General features: G+C 43.7%; 1 protein-coding gene across 1 annotated transcript; it reads left to right on the plus strand.

Moving 5' to 3' along the window:
- Positions 1 to 642: 642 nt before the first annotated feature.
- Positions 643 to 21,943, plus strand: T265_06905 (hypothetical protein; the record flags this gene model as incomplete). The annotated part of the gene is made up of 7 exons (XM_009172303.1): positions 643 to 2,889; positions 4,383 to 4,612; positions 10,051 to 10,242; positions 11,337 to 11,499; positions 15,932 to 16,105; positions 17,139 to 17,411; positions 21,208 to 21,943. 7 exons carry the CDS (start codon positions 685 to 687, stop codon positions 21,568 to 21,570), a joined length of 3,600 nt encoding a protein of 1,199 aa, XP_009170567.1.
- Between the last annotated feature and the right edge of the window lie 1,155 nt (positions 21,944 to 23,098).

Genomic DNA, 23,098 nt, shown 5'->3' on the forward strand with positions numbered 1-23,098 from the left:
GCCTCCTTTTGTTCGCTTTATGATCTCTTGGGGCTACCAGTTGCACTTCCTTTTCCCACATTCAGTGCCATTTGCCGACGTATCAGACTAGTCGCCAGATCCACACCACCAATTTGCAGCTAATTGTTGTAACGAATTAATAAGATGTTGAATAGAGTCAAGCCTATCCAATCCACGCTTTATTATCGTTGAGCTTTAGGACCCAAGCATCGCAGTTTCAGTTCATCGCGATTGTTCGTCTAACTCAAAGAGAAATAGCTTTGGATTCCTTCGTTTGCCACTGCATTTGTTCATGACGGAAGATTTTTGGGGATCACTCGTGTATATCAGGATTGCTTCATCTGGGGATCCAGTTTCATTACTTTTTTAATTGCTTCACTTTTGGTAGAAGAAACTATGGCACATCTGGTCGCAATCAAATAATGACGCTCCTCGGTTCGAGGTAGCTCAGTGGTTAAGGTGCAAACTTACTGACGGAAGGTCCTTGGTTCGAACACAACCTCAACATCTCGACTGATCCTGTGTAGTCTTGGGCAGTGGGACAGTATCTCAGCCCTTCTGCTTCCTTCGGGTGACATAGTATCTCAGCCCTTCTGCTTCCTTCGGGTGACATGGAAGCTAGGCATAAAATGGGTGTTGCAGCCGAAGGGCGCCCGGGGGACTCGTTTGTCCTCATTGACGTGTATGATTATTAAATGGTTTGTAACGATATTTTTGAACTTCATCTCAATATTGCTACGTTTCTGCACCTCGTATTATTTTCGTTTCAGGGGAATCATGGTCGAAGACCCAGGCGCTCAGGACCTAGCCAGGCAACTGATAGTCGAACAAGAACGAGTTTCCAAACTCAAAAAACTAATCATTCGTGAGAAAAGAAATACTACTCTGTTGAAAAGTGAGATAGATCGCCTCACAACAGAACTCGCAGAGCTGCGATTGAGAAATTGTGCATTGGAGTCTGACTTAAGCCAATCAAAATCACCGACGGACGGTAGTTCAGACGCTGAAACCGAGCCTTCAGCAACAATTCAGAATGATGGAGAACCCAATCTGCCACACCAGCTACGTGACTGTTTGCTACAACTTGAACAGCTGAATGCCATCTTGCGTCAGAAAGACGCTGCGATGGCTGAGTTGCAAGCCAAGTGCGATAGTGAACTGCACGAGCATGTTCATCGTATCACGGAGTTAGAAGCAGAGCTTGAGTCGTCAATGTCAACGAAATCCCAGCTTGATGACCTACTTGCTCAACTTGATCTATGCCGAAAACGAGAGTTCCAGTTACGCAATGAGCTGGATGAATGTCAGCTAAAGCTCTCTTTAGAGGTGGATAAGACCGGTCAGCTTCGAAAAGTTATTGAGACTACGAACAGTGAAAACTGCGCAGGCGAACAGTTAGAAAGTTATAAGCGGGAAAACGAACGGTTATCCTTGGAGTTGCGGAGCCTCCAAGAACGGTGCAAGATTCATAACTGCTTTCTTGCTGGACCTCAGCAGGAAGTAAATACCCTATCACTCTCACAGGATGCGTTACGAGATCAACTGCACAATTCAACTATGAAAGACGATGACGATAAAGATGATAAAGGTCCGGTACTCAATCCAGAAGAAATCGATGACCGTAATCCAGGTACACGTTTTGAACAACTGCGCCGTCTTCTAAAGAGTGTGAATTGTGAAAGTCCCTATACCATAAATGATGGTCAGCTTTTGCGCAAATTTGTCTGTCTTCTGCTGCATGATGATTCTTCTTACCCAATATTCATGAGCAACGTTTGTCTTTCTTCCAAATGCCCAGTCTGCGGTGAACGTCTTACTTCGTTAGACACCTGTAAAGAAAACCTACCCACACCACCTCGTCAACAGCCGACTGTATCAACGGAGTGGATCCAGCCAAATCAACCGCACATATCCATTGCCATGAACAGCGAAGCCCTTATTACGGGAAACATGGAAGTTGTTTACGACTGCACACAAAATAGTGAATCTACTGAGGATGCTAATGAAAGACTTCTGGCTTTGGAAACTAAGGTTCATGAACTGGAACTTCATACAGTTGAACTTGTGGAGCGCGCCAAGCTGCAGACTGTTGAACTAATGCAAAAGATTGAAATCCAAAGCGCTGACTACGACCACCTGATTCGGGACAAAGAGGCGGAAATTTCGGAGCTCCGTGAAACTTGCGACCGTTTGATGGATGAGACAAGTGCTTACTGCAACTTTTGCTACTCAATTATGACTTTCTACTGCGCCACCTGTGTAGCTTCTTCTCCCAAAGAAAACCTCACTGACTGGTCTATGGCTGCGAATACGCTGAAGGCGAATGATGGCACCCTTGGAAACCACAGGCTGACAAAACTCTTAGACTTGTTTGCGCAGGAACTAATAAACCATTTGGATCGAAATGTTACTCACGCAGATCCTGCCATCCAACATTTTCAGGAATCGACTAAAGCGGAATACAATGGCTTGCAAATTAGTCTCAGCGATGCACTAGTCCTATTAGAGCAGGAAAAAGAACGAGCTTTTAAAGCAGAGGACGTTGTTCGCGACCTTACAGAACAACTTCAGAAGCAGGAAAATAAAATTAGTCGCATGAAGTCGTTGTTGTTGCGGTTGAAACAGGATGAACAGCAACATAGCAAGACTTGCTCCGCCCTGGCGCAGGCGGAACTCACTGTAAACACATTGAAGGCTGACTTGGAAGGAAGGCAACAAGAGTTGGAACAGATCAGATCTGCTAAAGACCAATCAGATTGTCTTTTAAATTCACTACGTGATGATGTTGTGCGGTCTCATGTGGTGATCGAGGATCTGACGGGAGAGCGCGATTTCGCCGTTGATCGGTTGAACAAGCTACAAAATGAATTTAATGCTTATAAAGTGAAGGTGAGCATTTTCATTTGTTAGTTTTCGTGTAGAACGTGCTGTTTCCCCTTTGTTTGAGTAGTGAAGCACAATAAACGAGGTCTTCTAGCTTCTATGCATCTCGCTCCGTAGAGTCTGTACGTTTGTTTCCTGAGCTGCTTGTTTAAGCCTCGCGTCTGTAGGGTGCGCACAATTTATATCACCGGAAAGCGCATGAGCGCACTTGAGCGGAGTATGGGCAACAGAGCATGAATCACCGAGCTAGTTGTTGTATTTTGCCTTTCACTCCCGGACACCGTGCCAATCTATTCTTTTTGTTGTTAGGACCCTGTTCGTTTAGGGAGCACACGACAAGTGAATACGACACTTTCTAACCAAGGAGCGACTTCCTCAGTTTGTGAGTGTGAAATCTCTTTCCAGTTCGTTTTCAAATGCGCCTTGTTGGCAATCAATATGGAGGGCACTTTCTGAACCTCCCACTGGTGGATGTTCTCCCCTCCTCCGCAACAAGGATACTCTCTGTCAGATTTATTAGAAAGCTACCAAGTGAAGCGCTTTTTTAAGCACAACCAATCTAGCTAAACCGAACTCCTGCTGGTCAGACTTACCCAATAATCCAGCCGTCGATGTACCCAGAGGACCACTCATTATAATGTTTCATAGTTACACTGCCGACTGATGTTAGTGAAACCAAAATGGGATGAAACAATGATTGCGAAGTTTCTAATAATCTTCGTTATGTACGGATGCGTCGTCCTGATGAATTTATCTTGTTTAATGGTTCTCGCCCGAATTTAAGTTGGTGGCGAAACACTCGTCCATGATTATCTAGATCATGAGGATTAACGAAGACCATACAGGCCAATCGTTTTTATACTAGTAAGTATCGACCACAAGTGTTCGGAAGTGTCGGGTATCTTCAAACGACATGGAAGTTTTCGGCCATCCTAACGAAGGCGTGTAAGATAACTGGATAGAATTCAAATGTCGTCACTTTTGCGGTACGGATCTTATTGGTCACCGTATCAATACGAACTCCTCCGCCGAAACACTTTCTTTGAGATGGCCAAACTTACTGGCTCTAACTTTCATTAGCTTCCCTCCTAACGTTTTTGGAACTCACTTTTGGTGTTGTAGCTAATGGTTTATATGGTCGTATTCCAACTAGCTTTGCCGTAAACAGGCTAAATCTGCACCACAACGTATACCGGACCAAGTCTAATTGTAGGGAAGAAGTTGCATAAAACGGTGTTCGTGAAGCATATTTGGTGTTATTTGTACGAAGACAACTTCCCTGGTCCGTTGTTACGAAACAGGTGTGGTTGTCCAGGTATTTTGTGTAAAAATATAGTAATAATCGTTCAGCTGTAGCACCCTTTCCGTGCCTAGTTGCCATGCCACACGAAAGAGGCACGAGGGCTGGGATACTGCCAGGTCCAAACCTAGACAGGGTGTATTTTGTCTAATTCGTGCGTATTTTGCCTTCCCTCCATCTCCAATCTTCCGTATTAAAGGCGTTGCACGCGTTGCGCGGTGTGCAACCGACAGAGGACACGGTACTGTTACCGTCTGAGAACTCAATATCCACCCCGATAAACGGTACCACACACTCAAATGAGCTGGATCAACTGAACGAACAGATGACTACAATGAAGCACCTTGCTGAGGAGGAATCGCTCCGCGCATCTCTCGCACGAACAGAGTGCGACTTACTGCGGGAGGAACTGATCGAACTCAAACGCAAGTAGGTCCTGATATCTTCATGCTTCAGACATTTTAAATCTCCCGGCCTTAGTTTAGGGATATTGTCGATTTGTCGAGGGATACTGTACTTATCTACACAATTAAACCAGACAAGTTTGAAAACTGTAGTGTCTTCGTTTGACTCACTAGTTCAGGATTCTTTAGTCAATACGATACTGCGTGTCCGAAGAGTCTGTATTCTCATCCAATGGAGAATTGAAGGAGATCACTTGGTTTATGGCGTAAAAGCATGAAGGACCAAGGTAGTTCAATGAGAAATAAATTTATCTAGTAAGTCAAGTACTAAGAAGTTGAACTCACGTGGAGATGCACCGCATCTTAAAATCGGTATCTACGCTGCTTGACTTTCCAGCCTTACAGACTAGTCGGACCGGCCAGTTATTTGCTTCTCGTCCAGCCACTTGCTCTTTCATTTCTGTCTATTGAAGCACCCCACTTGATCTCCGCCGATTTTCGGGTGTGCGCTGCTGTCGTTACCGGATGGCCTCACGTTCCAAAGTGGTCTTCTGGTTTTATCGGCAGGGAGGAAGTGCTAAGCCACAACCATAATAATAATAATAAATAATAGTTTCGCTGTAACACCCCTTCGGTGCCTAGCTTCCATGCGAGGTACGAGGGCTGGGATACTGCACCTGGACAGGTGCAGCCGAGATGCTGAGGTTGGTCTGTAGGCTGGCGCTTTAACCACTCAGCCATCTCGATTCACAACCATCGTTCATCATTATCCGCCGGTTATTAACAAATGGATCGACTGATTCAATCATCCGTTTGACCATGCATGCTAGAACGTGAGCATTCATCCTGATCAGCCAAATGCATTTCCCTCCTTAGGGGAAACTGCTCTTTGGGAAGGCCGTTTCCAGATCAAGTTTATGAAATCGCCTGAAGTTTATATTAGGAGGGGCTACATCTCGATTTGGTTCATTTTCGGAGAAAATGGCTCATGTATCAGAAGTCCGATGTAAACTCTTATTGAATGGTTTGAAGGACACCGATAAAAGATGAACATTGGTATATGGAATCATTTCCTACTGGCTCCTCGATGCCAAATAATCAATAACAGGAATGACTTTTATCGTCCACTACATCCCTAGCGGCCTAACTGTCACGAACGGCTGTTTCTGAGCGTGTGGTCTAGATTTTAGTATACCAATGACTCTTCCTCAGGCTTTGCCACGATTATATGACGAATTAAGATGGTGCAAGATGGCGCTCAGTCGACGGGGTGACTTCGTATATCAGGCGATTGGTGATCCCGGAAGCTTTTGTTGGTTGTGAGTGTTAGGTCAAGGTCTAAAACGCAGTTTTGCACCCGACGATGAGGCACCTATTGGTTCCGGTTACGTAAGTTCCTCCAAGGTTGTGAAATGGTGTGAACAATGTGAACTGCAGTCGTTGGGTTTCCTACTCTGATGAACCACAGCGGGTATCCCTACCCTCCCGTGATCTTAGTTACTGGTCCTAGATTACTGTCAATGCGGTTCAACGTGTAGATTCTTCGTACTGAATGGTGCACCGGCAATTCAGTGAGCTAAGGCTACGAAAATCCGTGTATTGTCCATACACGCGCAATCCCAATGGCTACGCGTTTAATCGACCCATATCCCTTGTCCTAAGCAAAAATTTCCAGAAAATCATGCAGCCATGGATTTGTTCCGACATTTGACGTCGATTAGTTGAGCCGATTATCTCGAATGAACCAGCGCTCAGGTAGATTTTCTCCATAACAATGAAGGTTGACTAATGCGTTGGATATCAGTGTGGTAATGTCGCTCTTTGTTACCACCGAACATTTTTAGCGTTACAGACATCAGAGTTGTATTTACGCCGAAGTTCTGTCACCGCCGACAACTCCTGCATCTAGTCGCGCGATTGCTGTCCTATGCATAGGTCAGTCCTGTGTCAGTCAGTCCTATGTCCTATACATAGGATTGAGACGAATATTATCCTAATTCATATAGAATATCACCGGTTACCTGAGTCACTGAATACCCTGTTCAGTGCTCGCATATAACGTCATAGCTGCTTGGTGTCTATTGAAAGCCACGCTTATTGGTTAGAGCACGAATTTACTGACCGTATGATCCATTGTTCGAACTTGACCTCTGCATCTCGAATTCCCCTATCTAGGCTTGGGCGATCTGGTAGTATTCCACTCCTTGTGTTTTCTTCGGGTGGCATGGCAACTAGGCACCGAAAGGGTGTTACAGATGGACTATTTATTTTATTGTGTTGAAGAGATGTGCTTGGGTCGATTAGGCACCGAAGGGTGTTACAGATGGACTATTTATTTTATTGTGTTGAAGAGATGTGCTTGGGTCGATGGTATACTGGATTTGCATTTTACAGTGGTCTGAAAAATATTTGATTATGCTTGGGTACAATTTCTCCTTGATCAAAGTGGTTTAACACTTGCATCCCATTTGGGCTGTTTGTTGGCAATATTCCTCTAACCAGGTCAACAAACTGGATCAACCGGGGCGTCTAAGACACTATAGTGGCATGTACTGTATGTTCGAGACAACACTACAATGTCGTACCTCAGCGGTCGTTCTGTTTTGGCAACCTTCTTTCACTAATCGCGTTCACGGTAATATGAACAATCCCCTGGTAGGTAGTGCAGGATCCACATTTGCATTAATCCACTGGTGATCATCATTAAATCTGGTTCTGGCTCGGATGAGGTGTGGTAATTTTTATTTAACGAGCTTTAACGGGTCTCGTTGGCTGATCATCCTGTCCACACTAGCTTTCACAGGTATCCCGAAACTGAACGATTTTTCACTAGAAAGTTGCTGGCGGACTTTAAGAAGGAATTCAAGCGTATAAGAATCCTTTGCTTTGAGATGCTCGCTTTTTGAAAGGGACAGTGTATAAACAAGGAAGACGCATTCACGTAATTGACTGACCAGATGTAACCACAATATAGTGGTCAAGCTATTGTACTGCAACAATTACACAATCACAATATGGGAGCTAAAGAGGACAGGCAGTCAAGAAACAGTGAGGCCGCACACCGCGGCCTGTTGATTCAGAAGGCGGTGTGTAGGTGAAGCAATCCTACCTTATGCAGAATCGTGTACTCCCCTTTTGTGACTACATCAGTATTCCCACATGGCACTTGGAGCCAGGCAATATAAACTCAGGGTGTTGGTTAGACCTGATAACTAACCGGCTGAATCTCACTTACTTTATTTTTTTTCGGAACACTTTAATAGCATCATAACAGCTTTTGGGAAAGGGTTTGGTTGGAGATAAATCAGTAGCAACCTGAATACGTGGGATCCGACGTTGTGCGCATCAAAACCAGGTGCTTCTTGTTCATCAGCAAAGTGTTCTAAAATGCTGGCAATTGTTAGCGATTAGGGTCAGTTGAATAATAAATGAGCAGAACACGCTTCACAATCAGTAAGTTCGGTCACCAAATTTGCTCAGGTAAGGTGAAAGCGTGGTACAGGTAGGTACTCCTGGACTCGTAACGTTACTAACCAACTGGTGCTTGGGGTCACATGCAACGAAGAAGTGCATATGAAACTAGCGGCTTTTCTGTTCAAGCACTCAAAACACTGTGCACGACTGCTCGAATCAGGAAAGTGACACTATGTCTGGAAGTACCATTTACATTAACACTAGCCTTTTTGCTTAGAATTTAAGATGCATTTGAGAGATGCTTCACAACTTGACCCCCGTTCATGCTTTGACGGCTTAGCCACGGTCGACCGTCATCGTCATTCATAGCAACAATATGATGTGCTTTGAACAGAAGTATGGAAGAATTACTGATGACACACTTTCACTATCTTCCACAACCTGCCAATTAGCTCTATCCTCTCCTACATTTCTTTCTTGTCTTTCTCTGACCCAGTGGTTAGAGCGCGAATTTAGTGACCGGAAGGTCCGTGGTTCGTACCCGAGCCCGACTTCTTTCTAAGCTTAGATAACCTGGCAGTATCCCAACCCTTGTGTTTCCTTCGGGTGACACAGCAGCTAGGCACCGAGTGTTACAGCTGAACAGTAATTCCCCACTTCAGGTTTCGTGCATGCTTCCAACTTTGCAGTGTTCGAAGTGCTGCAAGAGCATTCAGTCACAGACACTTAGTAACCCAACAATATGAATGTTGTTGGGTTGGATCCTTGGTTCAGCTGTAACACTTTTTGTTACATAGTTGCCGTGTCATCCGAAGAAAGCACGATTGCTGAGATACTACCAGATAGCCTATACATAGACGGAAGCATTCGAGATGCCGAACCATGGACCGTCTGGTCAGTAAGCTCGAACCCTAACCACTGAACATTCTCGAGCTCAACTTAGATTAGAGTTCCTGATAGGTACAATCAATCCAAGCCTCGATTCGCATAGTTGTTTCCTTGAAGCGCTTGTATGAATTCTGACCACAGACTTGTCTGGAGTCGCTTGTTTTCGCTATCCAGGGTCGTGGAAGGGGTGGGCCTTTCGCTTTGCAACATAGAGGTTGCCAGATCCTGAATCTAAACGACTTTATCGGAACTCTCTTCTGGACTCTATTCCAATTACTTCACCATGGAATGTTATTTTGCACTGGACGAGGTCGCCATATCACCAAACAGTGCTGCAAGTCTCGCTTGTAGCGTGGTACACCCAGGTCCGCTCAAAAACTGAGATTCGTCTTGTCACCAAAGAAATCAAGTGCGAATGGCATGACTGGCTGTTGATCAACTGTCATCTGACTAACAGCCTGTAAGTGCGCCCGACGTACTAGTATTTAGACGTCGTCAACGGGTGGCATTAGGTAGATGATGCTATAACTGATAACGCTGATGGATGCATTCCAGTACTAATAACATCCGCAACTGTCAGTGCTGGCATGCGCGTTGGAGCTCGGATGTTTAAGTGAAGTGAACTGGCCTCGAGAACAGCAGCACAGGTTTCCTGAAAGGGTTATTTCCCCGTATATCCATTGGTTTCCCCTCGGGTATGACATTTGCTCCTTTCAATTAGTGGCTCTGTTTAGGTGAGACAACAGTAGTTGATCTTTTTGAGTAATTTTTTACAACAGCGCGTGGAATGCCAGCTATTTCGTTGAGGCTTCGCTTATCACATTCTCTTTTGGCTCTCAAAACTGTCTCACCCCCGAATAAAAGACTACTTTACTGCCATGTGATTTACTTCGGAGATAGAAGAAAGCTGGCTCGTTATGATTCAGACCGACACAATGAGGATCAGTGGGACTCGTCACTTCTGTTGAACATCCGTTTACGGCCACAGAAAACGCAGAAAGTTCAGTTCTCTGGACTGTGCAACATGCTTTCCTCTGATACGTTTACTACTTTCCAAAATTTCTGTTGATCCATATGTTCCTTTTACGAAATTCGCTGATCTGATTTGTGATCTCATCTGAGATCACCAACATCTGAGCTTGATTTTTATGCATTTTTCAGATATGGAGATTTGTTGAAAGAATTCAACGATCAGCGACAACGTTGGGAATCTCAGCTAGCTACATACACAAGTGAACGTTGGCGGTCTGCAAAAATTCGGGAAAAAGAGTTAGAAGAAAAGCTGGAAAGCGAGCGACAGCGATTCGAATCACAATTACATTCCGAAAAATTGGAACACCAACGAGCTTTCAAGTTAGTTTTGCAGATGAGAAAAGGGTTGAATAACCTCGTCTTTGTTACTCCGCACCGTTCAGTGATGCTCTTTCTGCTGCTATCTAGTTCATGCAATATTGATAGTTTTTTGTAAAACCTTGAATTCTTACTTAGATACCTTCGTTTCGGTGCCGAATATTGTGATCGGAAAACCATCCTCGAGCAATGCAGCTAGATTCAATCACGAACTCCCGGATCCTTAGGCAATAATAATCAAGGCAATGGTACCTGAGTCTGGCAACCTAGAGTTGTATTTCGCCATATACGCTTATGGTTCTTAGCAGCTGTCAGCTGGTGTTGAGATCGTACGATGGCCAAATCACTGGAAATGACGTTTCTCAGAGGTTGGCGTGATGGATCAAGTGGTTAGAGCGCGAATTAGCTGACCGGAAGGTCCGTGGTTCGAACCCGACCTCTGTCTCTCGACTTCCCCTGTCTAGGCTTGGGCAACTTGGCAGTATCCCAGCCCTCGTGCTTCTTCCTGGTGACACGGCAGCTAGGCACAGCTGAACGATTTCTTTTTGGCGTGACAAAAATTTTTCTACCAACTGACCCATCGCCACCAATATATTTGATTGTGTAAAAGCGTTCCACTGACATTTGGAGCAGTTGAGCGCAAAGATTTCCCATAATGCCCCATGGATGATTTTCTTAGTAGCACACATCATGAATCCTTGTCTTGAAAAAGTGTTGACCACAATAAAGCAACAAAGTAGCGAGAATCCATAGTCGTGTTGGAGTTTACAACGTTGGGTTGTGTTTTAACGTATTCACTTATAAATCGTTCAGTCTAATCTATTTTGCGCTGACTTGCACGGATCACTAGCAGAAATTTACCGGATCACAGTAAACTTCCCATTTTGTCGATTTTGCGTAGGTCGAATTCCAACATTCACTTCAGCTGTAGTGAAGTATTAAAATGTGTGAATATTTTTTCAGATTACGGGGCGAGCGGGCAATTTTTGGATGGGAATATGAAAATTTGAGACTTCTGCTCTTAAAGAATGTTTGATTTTGGGGAGTGAGTTCGTCACTTTGGAGTCATAACCCATTTTTCTGTTCGATCCTTTCAGTAGTGAACGCTCCCTATGGGCTGAACGCTTAGAACAGGCCAACGCACGTATCCAATCCTTAGAAGAACACTTAGAAGGACTCCAGAGAAGAGATTATCACAACGGACCATATCGTCATGACTCAGTTGTTACCCCGACTCCAGACTCATACTTACCTCACTCAGTGAGTTTCCTTCCCCTGTATAAATATGATCACTAAACCGGTTAGTGTTCATTCATTCGTAGTATTACATCAGTTAAGCTACACTTCATTACTAGGACCGCCAGAATCCCTGATACCGAAACTGATACTGATGATCAATTGGCATTGGGTTTCTAACAAACTTCTCATCTTAGTTCGTTTCTATTTCCCTATGGCTGTAATAAGACGCGGGGTTGTTTTTCGCGGTTGTTTTTTGCTGTTCAAATTGCTTGCTGTCCAAACTTTTATTGAACGTTTAGGAAGTGGAGTTTAGTGCAAGAAATAGCATACAATGATCGGGAGGACAGAATTTGAGAATCGATTTTTTTAGCATCAGTTTTGATCCTCCACAAACGGCACAGCAGAAGAGGCATGATTGCATCACAGTTCTTCATACTGCAACTTTCTTGCCTTCGCCATAATCCCGTGAAATAACAGAATCAGCGAGTGTTTGGATGCCTCAACAGTGCTTCCTCTTGATTGCACCCAGCGACATGCCTAGAGCGAACAGACAGGTCACGACGAGCTATCAAATGCCAGTCTCACTCACTGTCTGACGTTTTTACAGGCTACTTTTCAATTAATATGAGATCGAGGTAGTTCAATGTTTAAGGTGTCCTCTATTCGAGCCCATCTCTGGCCATCTTGCCTAGAATGGCATAGCGTATTTCGGTCTCTGTGTTTGGTTCGAGTTTGAAGGCAGCTGTACACCGCAACACTGCAACCGAATGACTTGTTACTTTCTTGACAGAACATTACCCATAAGGTTACTGAAAACTCTTCGACATCTCACCACCGGTTTCGTCCTTGAGCTTCATCGGGTAGGTGCCATCTCCGAGTTTCCCTCAATCCAAATTCGACGAAATTCTATCAGATTCCCCCGTTAAAAGTGAATTAATGTGGGAATTAAATCTATCTTGGTTCGAGAGTATACACTGCAATCTCTCGGACATCGTACCAACTGAAAGATGAACCGGTCTTTGTGCAGTTCATTCAGTTGAATAATATCCTAAACGAGAGATTCAGCTGGGATTCATTGGCGTTCCCTGTTAGAAGGTTATCCCACTCAAGTAACTAGAATATCAACGTGACAATAAATTGAAGCATGCTTCTAAATCACTCAGTCCCCCACAGACACAGTATTTCCCATTGAAACCAAATTGGTATGCAATCGATTGTATTTCATGACTCATTATTTCTTTCTATTGTTTGTGTCCTTCAACAAATTGGCGGTGACATGCTTCCCCTTCATGTGCTGATGCAGGTGTCGAATATTTCCAAAAGGTCGGTATATTCGCATCAGCTTACAGAACTAAGCTTTGGAGGGTTCGTTTGATTTTGTAAAGTTGCAAGACCCATGGTAGTATAAGAACTATTTTTGCTTCGAATGTTATAGATGATACCAAAGTCCATCCATCATTACCGCCTAGCCAACATGATCAAAATTGGCAGTTTTTAGTTACTAGTCTCAACGTAGCAACTGAACTTCCTGAAGAAACCTTCACTAGAATGAGTAATGAGAGCGACGAAACGCTTGAAAATTACGCAAACCACATAACATTTTGGGAAGAAGCGGTCGGTTTTTTTTTCATTACAATTCGTTCTGCTTTGTGTCTGGTGGAGGCAGTCTGAGGGCATGCTCACAAATAAAAGCGACCAATATCGCTTCCGTTAAGTGAAATGGCTGTGATCTTGTGCACACGTCAACCATTCACGAACTTCCAGCCCTTTTGTCGCGGCTAACTAAAGAATCCATATTATTGACAAATAAGTTCTCGTAATGCCACTTCACTTACTTAGGAGTACATGCAACTCGCAATTACACTGAGCTTCTACGGTGAATTGGCGCAGCTTATTTTAGCTCTATCATGTCACCTAATTTAGCCTCTATGTTCCGTCTCTCGTTATTGGGGAAAATGATTAGTTATCGAATCATTTTATGCTGTCTGTATGCTGAGAAGATTTCTTCTGTTCGGTCCGATTTTGTTACCACCATGTATTGGGATAGGCTAACTCGTGACTTATAGGCCCTATAACTTAACTTATCATTTTAAAACGGACTAGAAAGATACCGTCACGTCCAAGAGGTTTCAGCCATACAAATTCTTCCACACTTATCGGGATTCAGTTAGTGATCGTAAACAGCATCCGCCATGTGGTCCTGCTTTTGATTTTCTGGCCTGTTATCCGTCTACCACCATCAGGCAGTCGGTGATTTCGTCAGAGGTGTTTGGGCTTTGTTAACTTGTAGCTAAGATTCGCGGGCCGACCATCTCTTTCTCGAAACTATCCGGTTGGATTTCCAGTCCTTGGCCCTGTGTGATGGTGTTCCTCTGGGATCCATGATCATTCACCTCTAGGCAAACAGCTGTTCAGAACAGAGTACACCTCTTCACCTTGGTTCATAGCTTCCGTTCTCCGTGCAGTTTGATGCTCACATTTACCTGCCTACTTTTTGATGGTCTGTTCTAAACTGTTTTTGAGTGAATAGTCGCTTGGTAGTTTTCGCATAGTCAATACTGCGGTATTGTAACCAGTATCGTAACAGAACATCCTGTTGTTTGCGGACCACCTTTTTGATATCTTCGAAAGGCCGCTCCTGCTTCGAAGACTATCTCCTAAACAGCATGTGAACCCGAAGTCTTCACTTTCATTTTGTTGTGTTTATCTACCTACATAAGATAACTTATTGCTACAGTCCGTTAACTCGGTCAAAACTACGTTGAATTAGTTACTCCGTCAACCATTGAAGGGTGTGCCCAATCAAGTCCGACGTCCACTTCGGTGGTTCTACTCACTTATTGACATTCAGTGTGCTCTTGTGCACTGGTTGTTAGTTGAACTCAATCACTGAAGGGTGAGCGATTAATCTGCTCGCTATTTGGTAGGTCCTGTTTTGTTCGCTGGCCTAGACTACTCGGTTTCTAGCATTTCTTCAGGCGATATGACATCGTTGGTGCGTTGTTGAATGGGGCGTAGCGTTGCATCAGCGGTTGTGTGCAACCACACCTTGCTTCGCATTGACGCACTGGTGCTGTCGCCCTGGTTGCTAGTGAAACGTTTGCAACCAAATTACCCAGCTCAACTAACAGACTTTTACTGCTAGTCGTCATCACGAAGTCATTTATGCTGTATTTCTTACGTTTTTTCCCGACAAATTCCCAGTGTGCTAAGTTAACCCAACAAAAAATGTTCACTAATCACCCATCCACGGCCCCGGGTAATCAAGCGTATGGTCAGCCTACTTCTGCGAACGAGTTAGTCATCATGTTCACTGTGAAGTGACGGTTTCTGGTTGGATTTAGTAAGTTGAGTTCTGGTGAAATAAATGATAACTGGAGTAGTACTTGTCTAGTATTCTTATGAATAGAGGAAAAAAGAATTCATGGCTGCAAAACTGACCGCCGTGCGGTAGTTTAGTTATGAAACAATGTATGAAGGAAGTAAAAGTCGGCAGTATGTGAATGGTGCACAGCAATCTTAACGTTTACCCGATTCTTGTAACGTTGAATGTTGCGAAAGTTTGTAGAACTCGAAAGTGCAAAGAATATCGGTGGACGGACATTCCTTAGAAAAATGGGGAGAACAGCTGTTCTGCTCAACAGCGGAGGAATGAAGCTTGATGAGGGTCATAGGCGTGTTGGGCGACTGAATGGCCGTGAGACAAGCGAGGAAAGGACAAGGTCAGCAGGCCATTTGCAGGCCTTAACATTAATAATTAAGCAGTTCGTACGAGGGAGAAAAGGCCACATCCAGACGATGAGAGAATGCTTTGGGATCATTTTTCAAGCATGGGATGTCAATGAAAACACCGTCCAGAAGTAGGTTCCGTGTAGATGGAGCGTTTTGCCAAATGTCATAACAGTGGGACGAATGTGAGACTTGTGCAACCTCTACTGTGGTTAGCGTACTGTCTCCCGCCCAAAGTGACATACGCCTACTGCTGGCTAACTCCTTCCAAGAAACGGGTACATTACTACACTTCACTACCATAGCCTGGTGCATTGGTTTGACAGCAGTTCGATCTAAGTGGGATGTACGCTGATATGGTCTCACACATTTCAAACTGCCCCGTTCTTCTCAAAGAAACTCCCACATGCACAAGCATGTGAAATTCCATTTTACGGTTCAAGCTGAATCAATGCCTGAGCAACAACTATTCTGGCTCACATGTCGATTGTTGTTATCTATCGTCTCCGAAGCCATTCATTGATGGCCATCCACTTTGTGAGAGTCCCCTTCTACGGAAGTCTTGTGAATATACCTATTAATAGCCAAAATAAACTGATCTGTTTATCCCATGCCACGCCATATTGATGTCAGGCAAGGTTTACATAAACAGTTGTCAATCTTCAGACTTGAGTCAGGGTTATTTTGTACCCAGTCACTGTATACCGTTTTTCTACGGTTGTAGCCGAAATTTCTTCACAATCGTGTCCAAGGTGATGGGGCAGATAATGTGGCTGCTTCAGGCCACATCAGTCCATCAGAAGAAAACGAATTCCGCTCACCTTCACATTCTCCGTCCAACTCCTCGGATTCACAGTCCCGTAGATGGCCTGCAGAGAGAAAGTTGAACGGAATCCGAGTATGTGCTGAACAACTCAAGAGTTATCGCGGTTGTGTCTACCTCGACTCATTATTTTCCTAATCCACGGCTTCAGAATTTTTCCATCTATTTGAGAAACCTTATGGAAAGATGAATCATTTGTGAGGTTAAGACAGTGCTTGCGTATGATAGGTTGCGCCGTTTTCATGGTAAAATTACTAAGTGACCATATTTTCCGACAGACCAAGGCCTGTACGATCATCCGTTGTCGACTCTTCAGCTTATGTACATTCCATTCATAGCCACCTGAAGAAGGATGGAGTATACGGGACTTTTAGGAGTTGACAAGCCCAAAAGGAAATGTTGGGAGTGTGAGGAGCGAATTCATGTTTTTGAAAAAAAACCGTAAGCATTGTACAGGTATTTCATCATTTGAACCTAGAGCGCCATCCGATTGTATTTAGCCGACCCACCGTGGTAACTTCTACTGACAGTACACGTCGTTCCTGAGCTAAGGTGAATTTCACTATAGATCGTAGGTGATTCAACGACACTATAAGGTTGTTAGTCGCGAGGCTGCTTGTATTGTTCAAACCCCTTTATGTTATAACGCTAACGTGAAAACAAATGATAGATTAGTGCCTGGTCGAACAGTTAGCAGTGTTGTATGGAATTACCGGATTCCCAGTCGTATGTTTTGTTCCTACACAGGACCAAATCGGTGCAGACCACTTTCACGTGAATAAAACTCCATTTTGTTCCTTGTTAATTAGGTAACTTCTCTAATTAGGGTTTTTCCGCGTAGCTCGTCGTTTACCACTCGTTCTCCTATTAGTAGCACTCGTGCACAACCTTCCTGTTACCACACGCTATGATAGTTATTATCCTATACTTTCATTATTTGTCTGCAACATTTTATTGTGAGGTTATCTGGCACCCATAGTGTCACCACTTGAAATTCAATTGTGCTTTTAATAACGAAGTGTTCCGTAATGAAGTCGAATGATTTACTTTACAGACCACTTTCCTAGTCCCCGTAAATCCACTTAATTTGGTTGTTTTGCTTTTCCAGCCCTTCCTCCCATTGGATCAACTCCTAAGCAGTACCAAATGTGCTTCCCATGATCCTATATCTCCCTCCAGTGTGAGCAGTCCAAGGTCAACTCGGACTTTCAGTGCGGAATTCGCAACCAATTCGACTTCCAACTTCAACGACCCGACCACCACTTTGCAGATATCTGGGTTGCGCAACGCTCTGCATAACCAACAGCGCCGGGTTGAGCATCTCTCTGAACTTTTACACGAAAGCGAGGCTACCGTAGGCCGTTTGGAAGAACAAGCGAAGGTAGGTTTGTACTTTTATTTGTGCACAACTCCTCTTCATTTCCACTGTAGTGAACAGAGCAAAGACGCATAGAAACATGCACAAGCGATCCGTACCATGTCCACTTCATACACATCTGTATGAAAGCTCAACCCAAACAGAGATGTCAGTCAAACAGGTTGAGTGTTGGACAGACACACACCTGTATTGATGACTTCTCCCCATTCAACTGCCAAATGGTAACCCAGGTGTTGTCAATAAACATGTTCTCAGATTAGTATTCCCCTGTTGGAGAGCGCCAAGGAAATGGGGGTAATGTGCGGCATTCAAAATCAGGTTGTGCAAAAATATTGATGTTTCTACACGGAACCTCCAGCAGTCCTCACTGAATGTGTCGTCTGACGCGAATCGCACATAATACGTTACAGTGCATTCCTGACAACTACATATGCCGTGATTAATGCGTGCATTGGATACCAATGGCACAAGCGGATTTCGCGCATCAAGCAATCGCATTCAATCCATAGCTGTCCGGCGACAAATAGTGGAACAACTTGACGTTTTTGAACTCATACCACAGTCTGCAATACGCGGCTGCCCTACAGCCGTTCCATATTCGGTAGACGAAACTATAGCAGTTTGGACAATTGTTTTGTCAGACAGTTTAGGACTGGAAAAGTGAACTATGTTGTGCATAATGAAAATGACTGTTCCTCTTTATGGGACAACGCAAGTAATGGCTAGTCGTAACCTAGTCTTGTTGCGCCCCTGCATCCAAACGGTCGTATTTGATGCAAAATTCTACCCACCTACTCAAATAAGGATTTAATCTCAATGAATTGGTCGAAAATTAAAATAAGAATTGTCCAGCTGTAACACCCATCCCGTGCGTAGCTTCTACGCCACCGGAAGGGATCACCATGGCTGAGATACTGCCAGGTTACCCAAGCCTAGAAGTGAGCAGTTAAGACCCTGAGGTTGGGTTTGAAGCACGGACCTTCCGGTCAATAAGTGTGCGCCTTGGTCACCGAGCTATCTTGGTTGGACCACTTCCAATGCGTGTCCGACCCCTTCTCACTCTTTCTGTTATTGGTAGACGAAACCGAAGCATCTGAGACCACACCTTATACACAATTTACGGCTGATTTCCTAAACTCTTTCATCACAGGAATACCTACCATCCTCATGTGACGGAACGCAGTTTTTACTGTTTAGTCGTATGTGGTTGTGGGAGTTGTATGCTCACATCACTCTCCTTTGAACAATGGTCCTCCTGTCCTGGCGGAATCATTTTTTATTGTTGTTTTTTAGAGACTCTAGGTATGCATTCGCGAATTTTTGTTTCTTTTTTATGGCGCTCACTTCGGATCTTCTGATATCTAATGTAGAAAACAGTCGTCGGAAGTTTGCACGAGCAGCGATCGCATGTGTATGAACTCTGTAATCCATTGAAGGCTTCTTGTTGAAGTTGCACACCACATGACACTACCTGTCATGCATCAAGTCGGCAAATCACTGAGTGAAGGCAGACCATGAACTTCAGTTAAAATCGACTTGCAAAAACATGTTCGATTTCCAATCAGAAACATTACTGTGTGTGATTGGAAGACAAACGAGTAGTGTATGTGCTTTCAGCTAACATTCAAGTCCCAGAAATTTGCTTTGACATCAGAAAAATAAAGAGAGAAACCCGCTCAACGACGTGTAACATCAGTCCAACAAAAAACAAGACTGCATACACACAAATTCTCCATAAGGTCAGCTGCATAATGAAGAGCCTAGAGACGCCTTCTGGGTGGAAATAGTTTGGGGATAACGGAAATTGACGTCGTTGCTTGAAATTAATATTGTATGTAATCTATTCTTCCGTACACTAACCACTGACATACAAACACGAGAAATTCTTCGCTCTGGATGTGCGGGAAAATTTGCCAAAAACAGAGTGACTAAAATTCTCAAGAGACGAAATAAGCTGTTTCCTTAATCCTTGGGTGTAAGACAGTATCACTGTTGAACAGCGATGTTTTGCTGTTGGTAATGATGATGATTGATGTTCCGTAAAGCTCGTCAAAGGGTGGATATGCTGTGATGCTTTCTAGCACTGGCGAAGTCCACAGTATCCGAAGTTTTCAAGAATAGACAACTTTCGGGGAGTTTGAATCAGACATCTTATTACGTGAAAAGTCCCCACAGCTCTTAGAGAAATTTCCTATCAAGAGAAGTCAATGCAGACTCCGTAAGGGGTATATTTATTCATCGAATGTTGAAGGCAGGTATAGCCTAGCAACTCGCATACATCCGTGACTCATTAATTTTCTTGGTGTTATTCTGTATTTCCCTTCAATTGTCTTGCACAAGCGTCTTCAGTATAAGCCCACTCAGTATATCATCGAACCGTTAATGCGATGTATCTGTCACATGTCATCGCATTTTATGAATCATCAACAACAAAGCGTCTTCCTCAATCAAAACTCAGAGACGATTTCTTGGAAAGATGCCTCCGTGCCAATGAATCAGTATATATTTTCTGAGCCGTCTACTCTCTCTCTCTCTCTCTCTGCTGATTTGAATGATAATGTCTATGTTTTTATCTTCAATTCAATTTATCCGAGACCGATTAAACCAAGTATGCCGTTCTCTCAGACCAAGGGACACTGAACATTTTCTACATACCATCTTTTCTGATTGGACTCCGCTGACATCAGATGACTTCCCACGGACTTAGCTGCTGACGCCAGATAGCCGGCAACTCAGCTATCGTGTGCAACGTGGTCGCTGCATTCAATTTACGAGCTACCTGTACTGTTCAATCCATCATATAGACCGTAGTAATCCACTTGTGCAGCTACTTCCGACAAGCACGTGATTCGGATCACTCATGTACAGATCAACACCCACGCAGGATCGTCATGCTATCAGTCTACCGTTGATGTATTCTGTAATATTTCAAAACAGTGCTCACATTCCATTCGTCAGCCTCAAAAAACACAGACTTGACACTGTGATTGGGAAGCAGTGCATTTTTCGCACAGCATAGATCTAGTTCAGCGGATATGGAAACCACAAAATATCCGATAGATGAATTAATCATATGGTTCGCCCAAATGGTACTTGTAGGTGTCTTATATCCATGGGACTGGAGGTTGTTTTGATGATGCAAACTTGGAAGCAAACCACCATTCCGGTGGCTTATAAAATACAAATGCATGAAGTTGATGGCTCACCCATAGTTGGTGTACTGGCCACGTGTGTGTCATAGTAAACAAGTATTGTCCTTCAAAGTCTTAGCATAGCGTTTCTTAAGCTTACTCTTCGTAACAAGTAAACTAGTCCGAAATACAGCGCTGTCCTTTTTCTTTAGCAAATTATCAGCAATACTGAATGGTATTTTAACCGAGTTTTCTATCGCATCGCTGTATTTACCAGGTGAGACTACCGTCCGCAAACTTGTATTTATTAAAATGGGAATGTCCAATAGACACAGCGTTGCGTTGCGAACATCAGTTTCTGTACTATCAATTTGCACTGTTCTTCCGCATGAAGTAAAAGGTAGAATTAAGTGTTTGCATGCATTTGTCATGCATTTTCACTCATGGACAGGCGTCGGCATCTTCCACAGCGCGTACTATGCTGTAGCTATTCTTTTGGACCAGTCATCTTAGTGACCATCGCAGATAGGTTTTGCTATATTTTTCTCTCTCCTACAGTAACGCACAATCCAGCGCAAACACCTAAGCACCTAAACGTTATCACGGAATCATGCACTGTATAAATATCATTAAATGACCCATCGGCTCTGTTTTACTTTCCGTATAAGGTTTTGAAAGACGAAATACGTCGCCTAGAGAAACTGGTCCACCTTGGTTCACAATTCCCACTTTCGAATCAGACATCACAGCCGACCGCTTCCTCGGTGAAGGATACTGACGATGGCGAGGTTTCACAGCCGACCATTTCCGAGGATGCCATCTTACGAACCGAATACTTGAAGAACGTTATTTTAAAGATAGTTAGTTTGCCGAGTGATTCATCTGAAAGGGCACAGCTAGCTACTGTCTTATCCACAATGCTAATGTTGACTCCAGCAGAGGCCCAGCTCCTAGAGCAACATCAGCAGCAGTCTACAGAAACCATTTCCGGTGCATCTTGGTCCAGTTACTTACTGGGCTGGAGACGATAATTGTGTGTCATTTCTCTTGTAGAAGCTGCACCCATACGTGCTCTTTCTATTGTGGATTTCCAGATACGAAAACCACAGTTTCTCTGATTGGTAACCTCTGTTCTGTTTGCGGAATTCAGAATGAATGCATACTTTGCTTATTGGACCAGTTTCCCTTCAATGTTGTCTTTCATCCCTCACTTCCAGTTTTTCATTAGTTCTCCTTTGTCTGTTTTATTCCTACCGGCTGTTGCCTTTGTCTTGTATCAATTGCTTGTACCATTTCAAAGCTCTTCTGTCAACGCGTGTTCTGCATTCTGTTGGAGACCACTATTAAACCAGAAGTTCGCTCACTGCTCTACTGTGTTGGAAGAGTTTTTTAAATATATTAACGACCACTGATAAATCGTGTGGTGGCAAACTTTCACTAATTTTTCTGGATTGTTACAGTCATCCTCAGTGAGATTGTAACCGGTATACTGCCAGGATGTTTATGCACTAGGAAGTTCATTTATAAACCTCCTGTAAAGTGGAAGATACGGTGACTTCCGGTTAAGTAACCATTAAAATCGCAACCTCTTAATTGTTCTAAACCGCATGTTGAAAGAAAAACAGCCGTGGGAGAACGTTTTGTTTATCAGTTTGACCAATCAACCGCCCCGCGTTTTATCGCCAGGTTGTTATGTAGGTGTTCGGTGTCCAAACCTGCTGAGCGCTCTTTATACGTGATGCCTCGTGAAGGCGAATATGAGCACAAACACAGTTTCATCGTATTCGAATCACTAGGAATTTTCATTCATCCATGATGAGTGATCGGTCTTACAGAATGATGAATTTCTATTCCGTACCGATAACGACCGATTTCCAGTAGGATCATGTAAGTGAAAAGGACTTATGGCGAATTACCCGCCACACGGTTTGAGTGACACACTAAATCCCTGGATTCAGTTCACTGTAAAAACATTGCTTTATGTAAGATATACGAACGAAAGCGGATGCATTCTGAATTGCATTTGCAAACATCCACGTACTGTTGGGTGGTTGGTTCTCTTTTAAACGTAGTATGAGGACCGCCAACGAACACATCAATAATTGTTTTCAAAGACGTTATAGATGTGCTTCAATATCTAGTTTTTGAATGTCATAATTCTTTAACCAAAAGTTAGGTGATATTCTGTAGGCGTCGTAGCATCTCACACGGGCTCTAACGATTGATTCCTTATATCTAAACCACAGTATGCACAAACCTAATCCTTTGAAGTGATTTGATATATGATACAAGGTACACAAACCCGCCAATCGATTACAGGGTAATTTACGATGTGATCACGACGTTTGCTCTAGTTCGGGGAACTGATGAAGCTAAGCTCCACACTATTACCAACGTTGTATGCGGGCTGTCAACCACTTTTTATGGGGGTGTAGACCACTAGCTGGCCTTATATCCCACATGACCGTAAACTTTTCAAGCCATACATTTGGTCCCAGTTCAGAGGTTCACGCAACCCAAAACGAAAACTGTAGAGCAATTAAAAAACCTCGAAAGATG

The sequence above is a fragment of the Opisthorchis viverrini genome (assembly GCF_000715545.1).
Source record: "Opisthorchis viverrini unplaced genomic scaffold opera_v5_151, whole genome shotgun sequence".
In the NCBI taxonomy this organism is placed as follows: Eukaryota; Metazoa; Platyhelminthes; class Trematoda; order Opisthorchiida; family Opisthorchiidae; genus Opisthorchis; species Opisthorchis viverrini.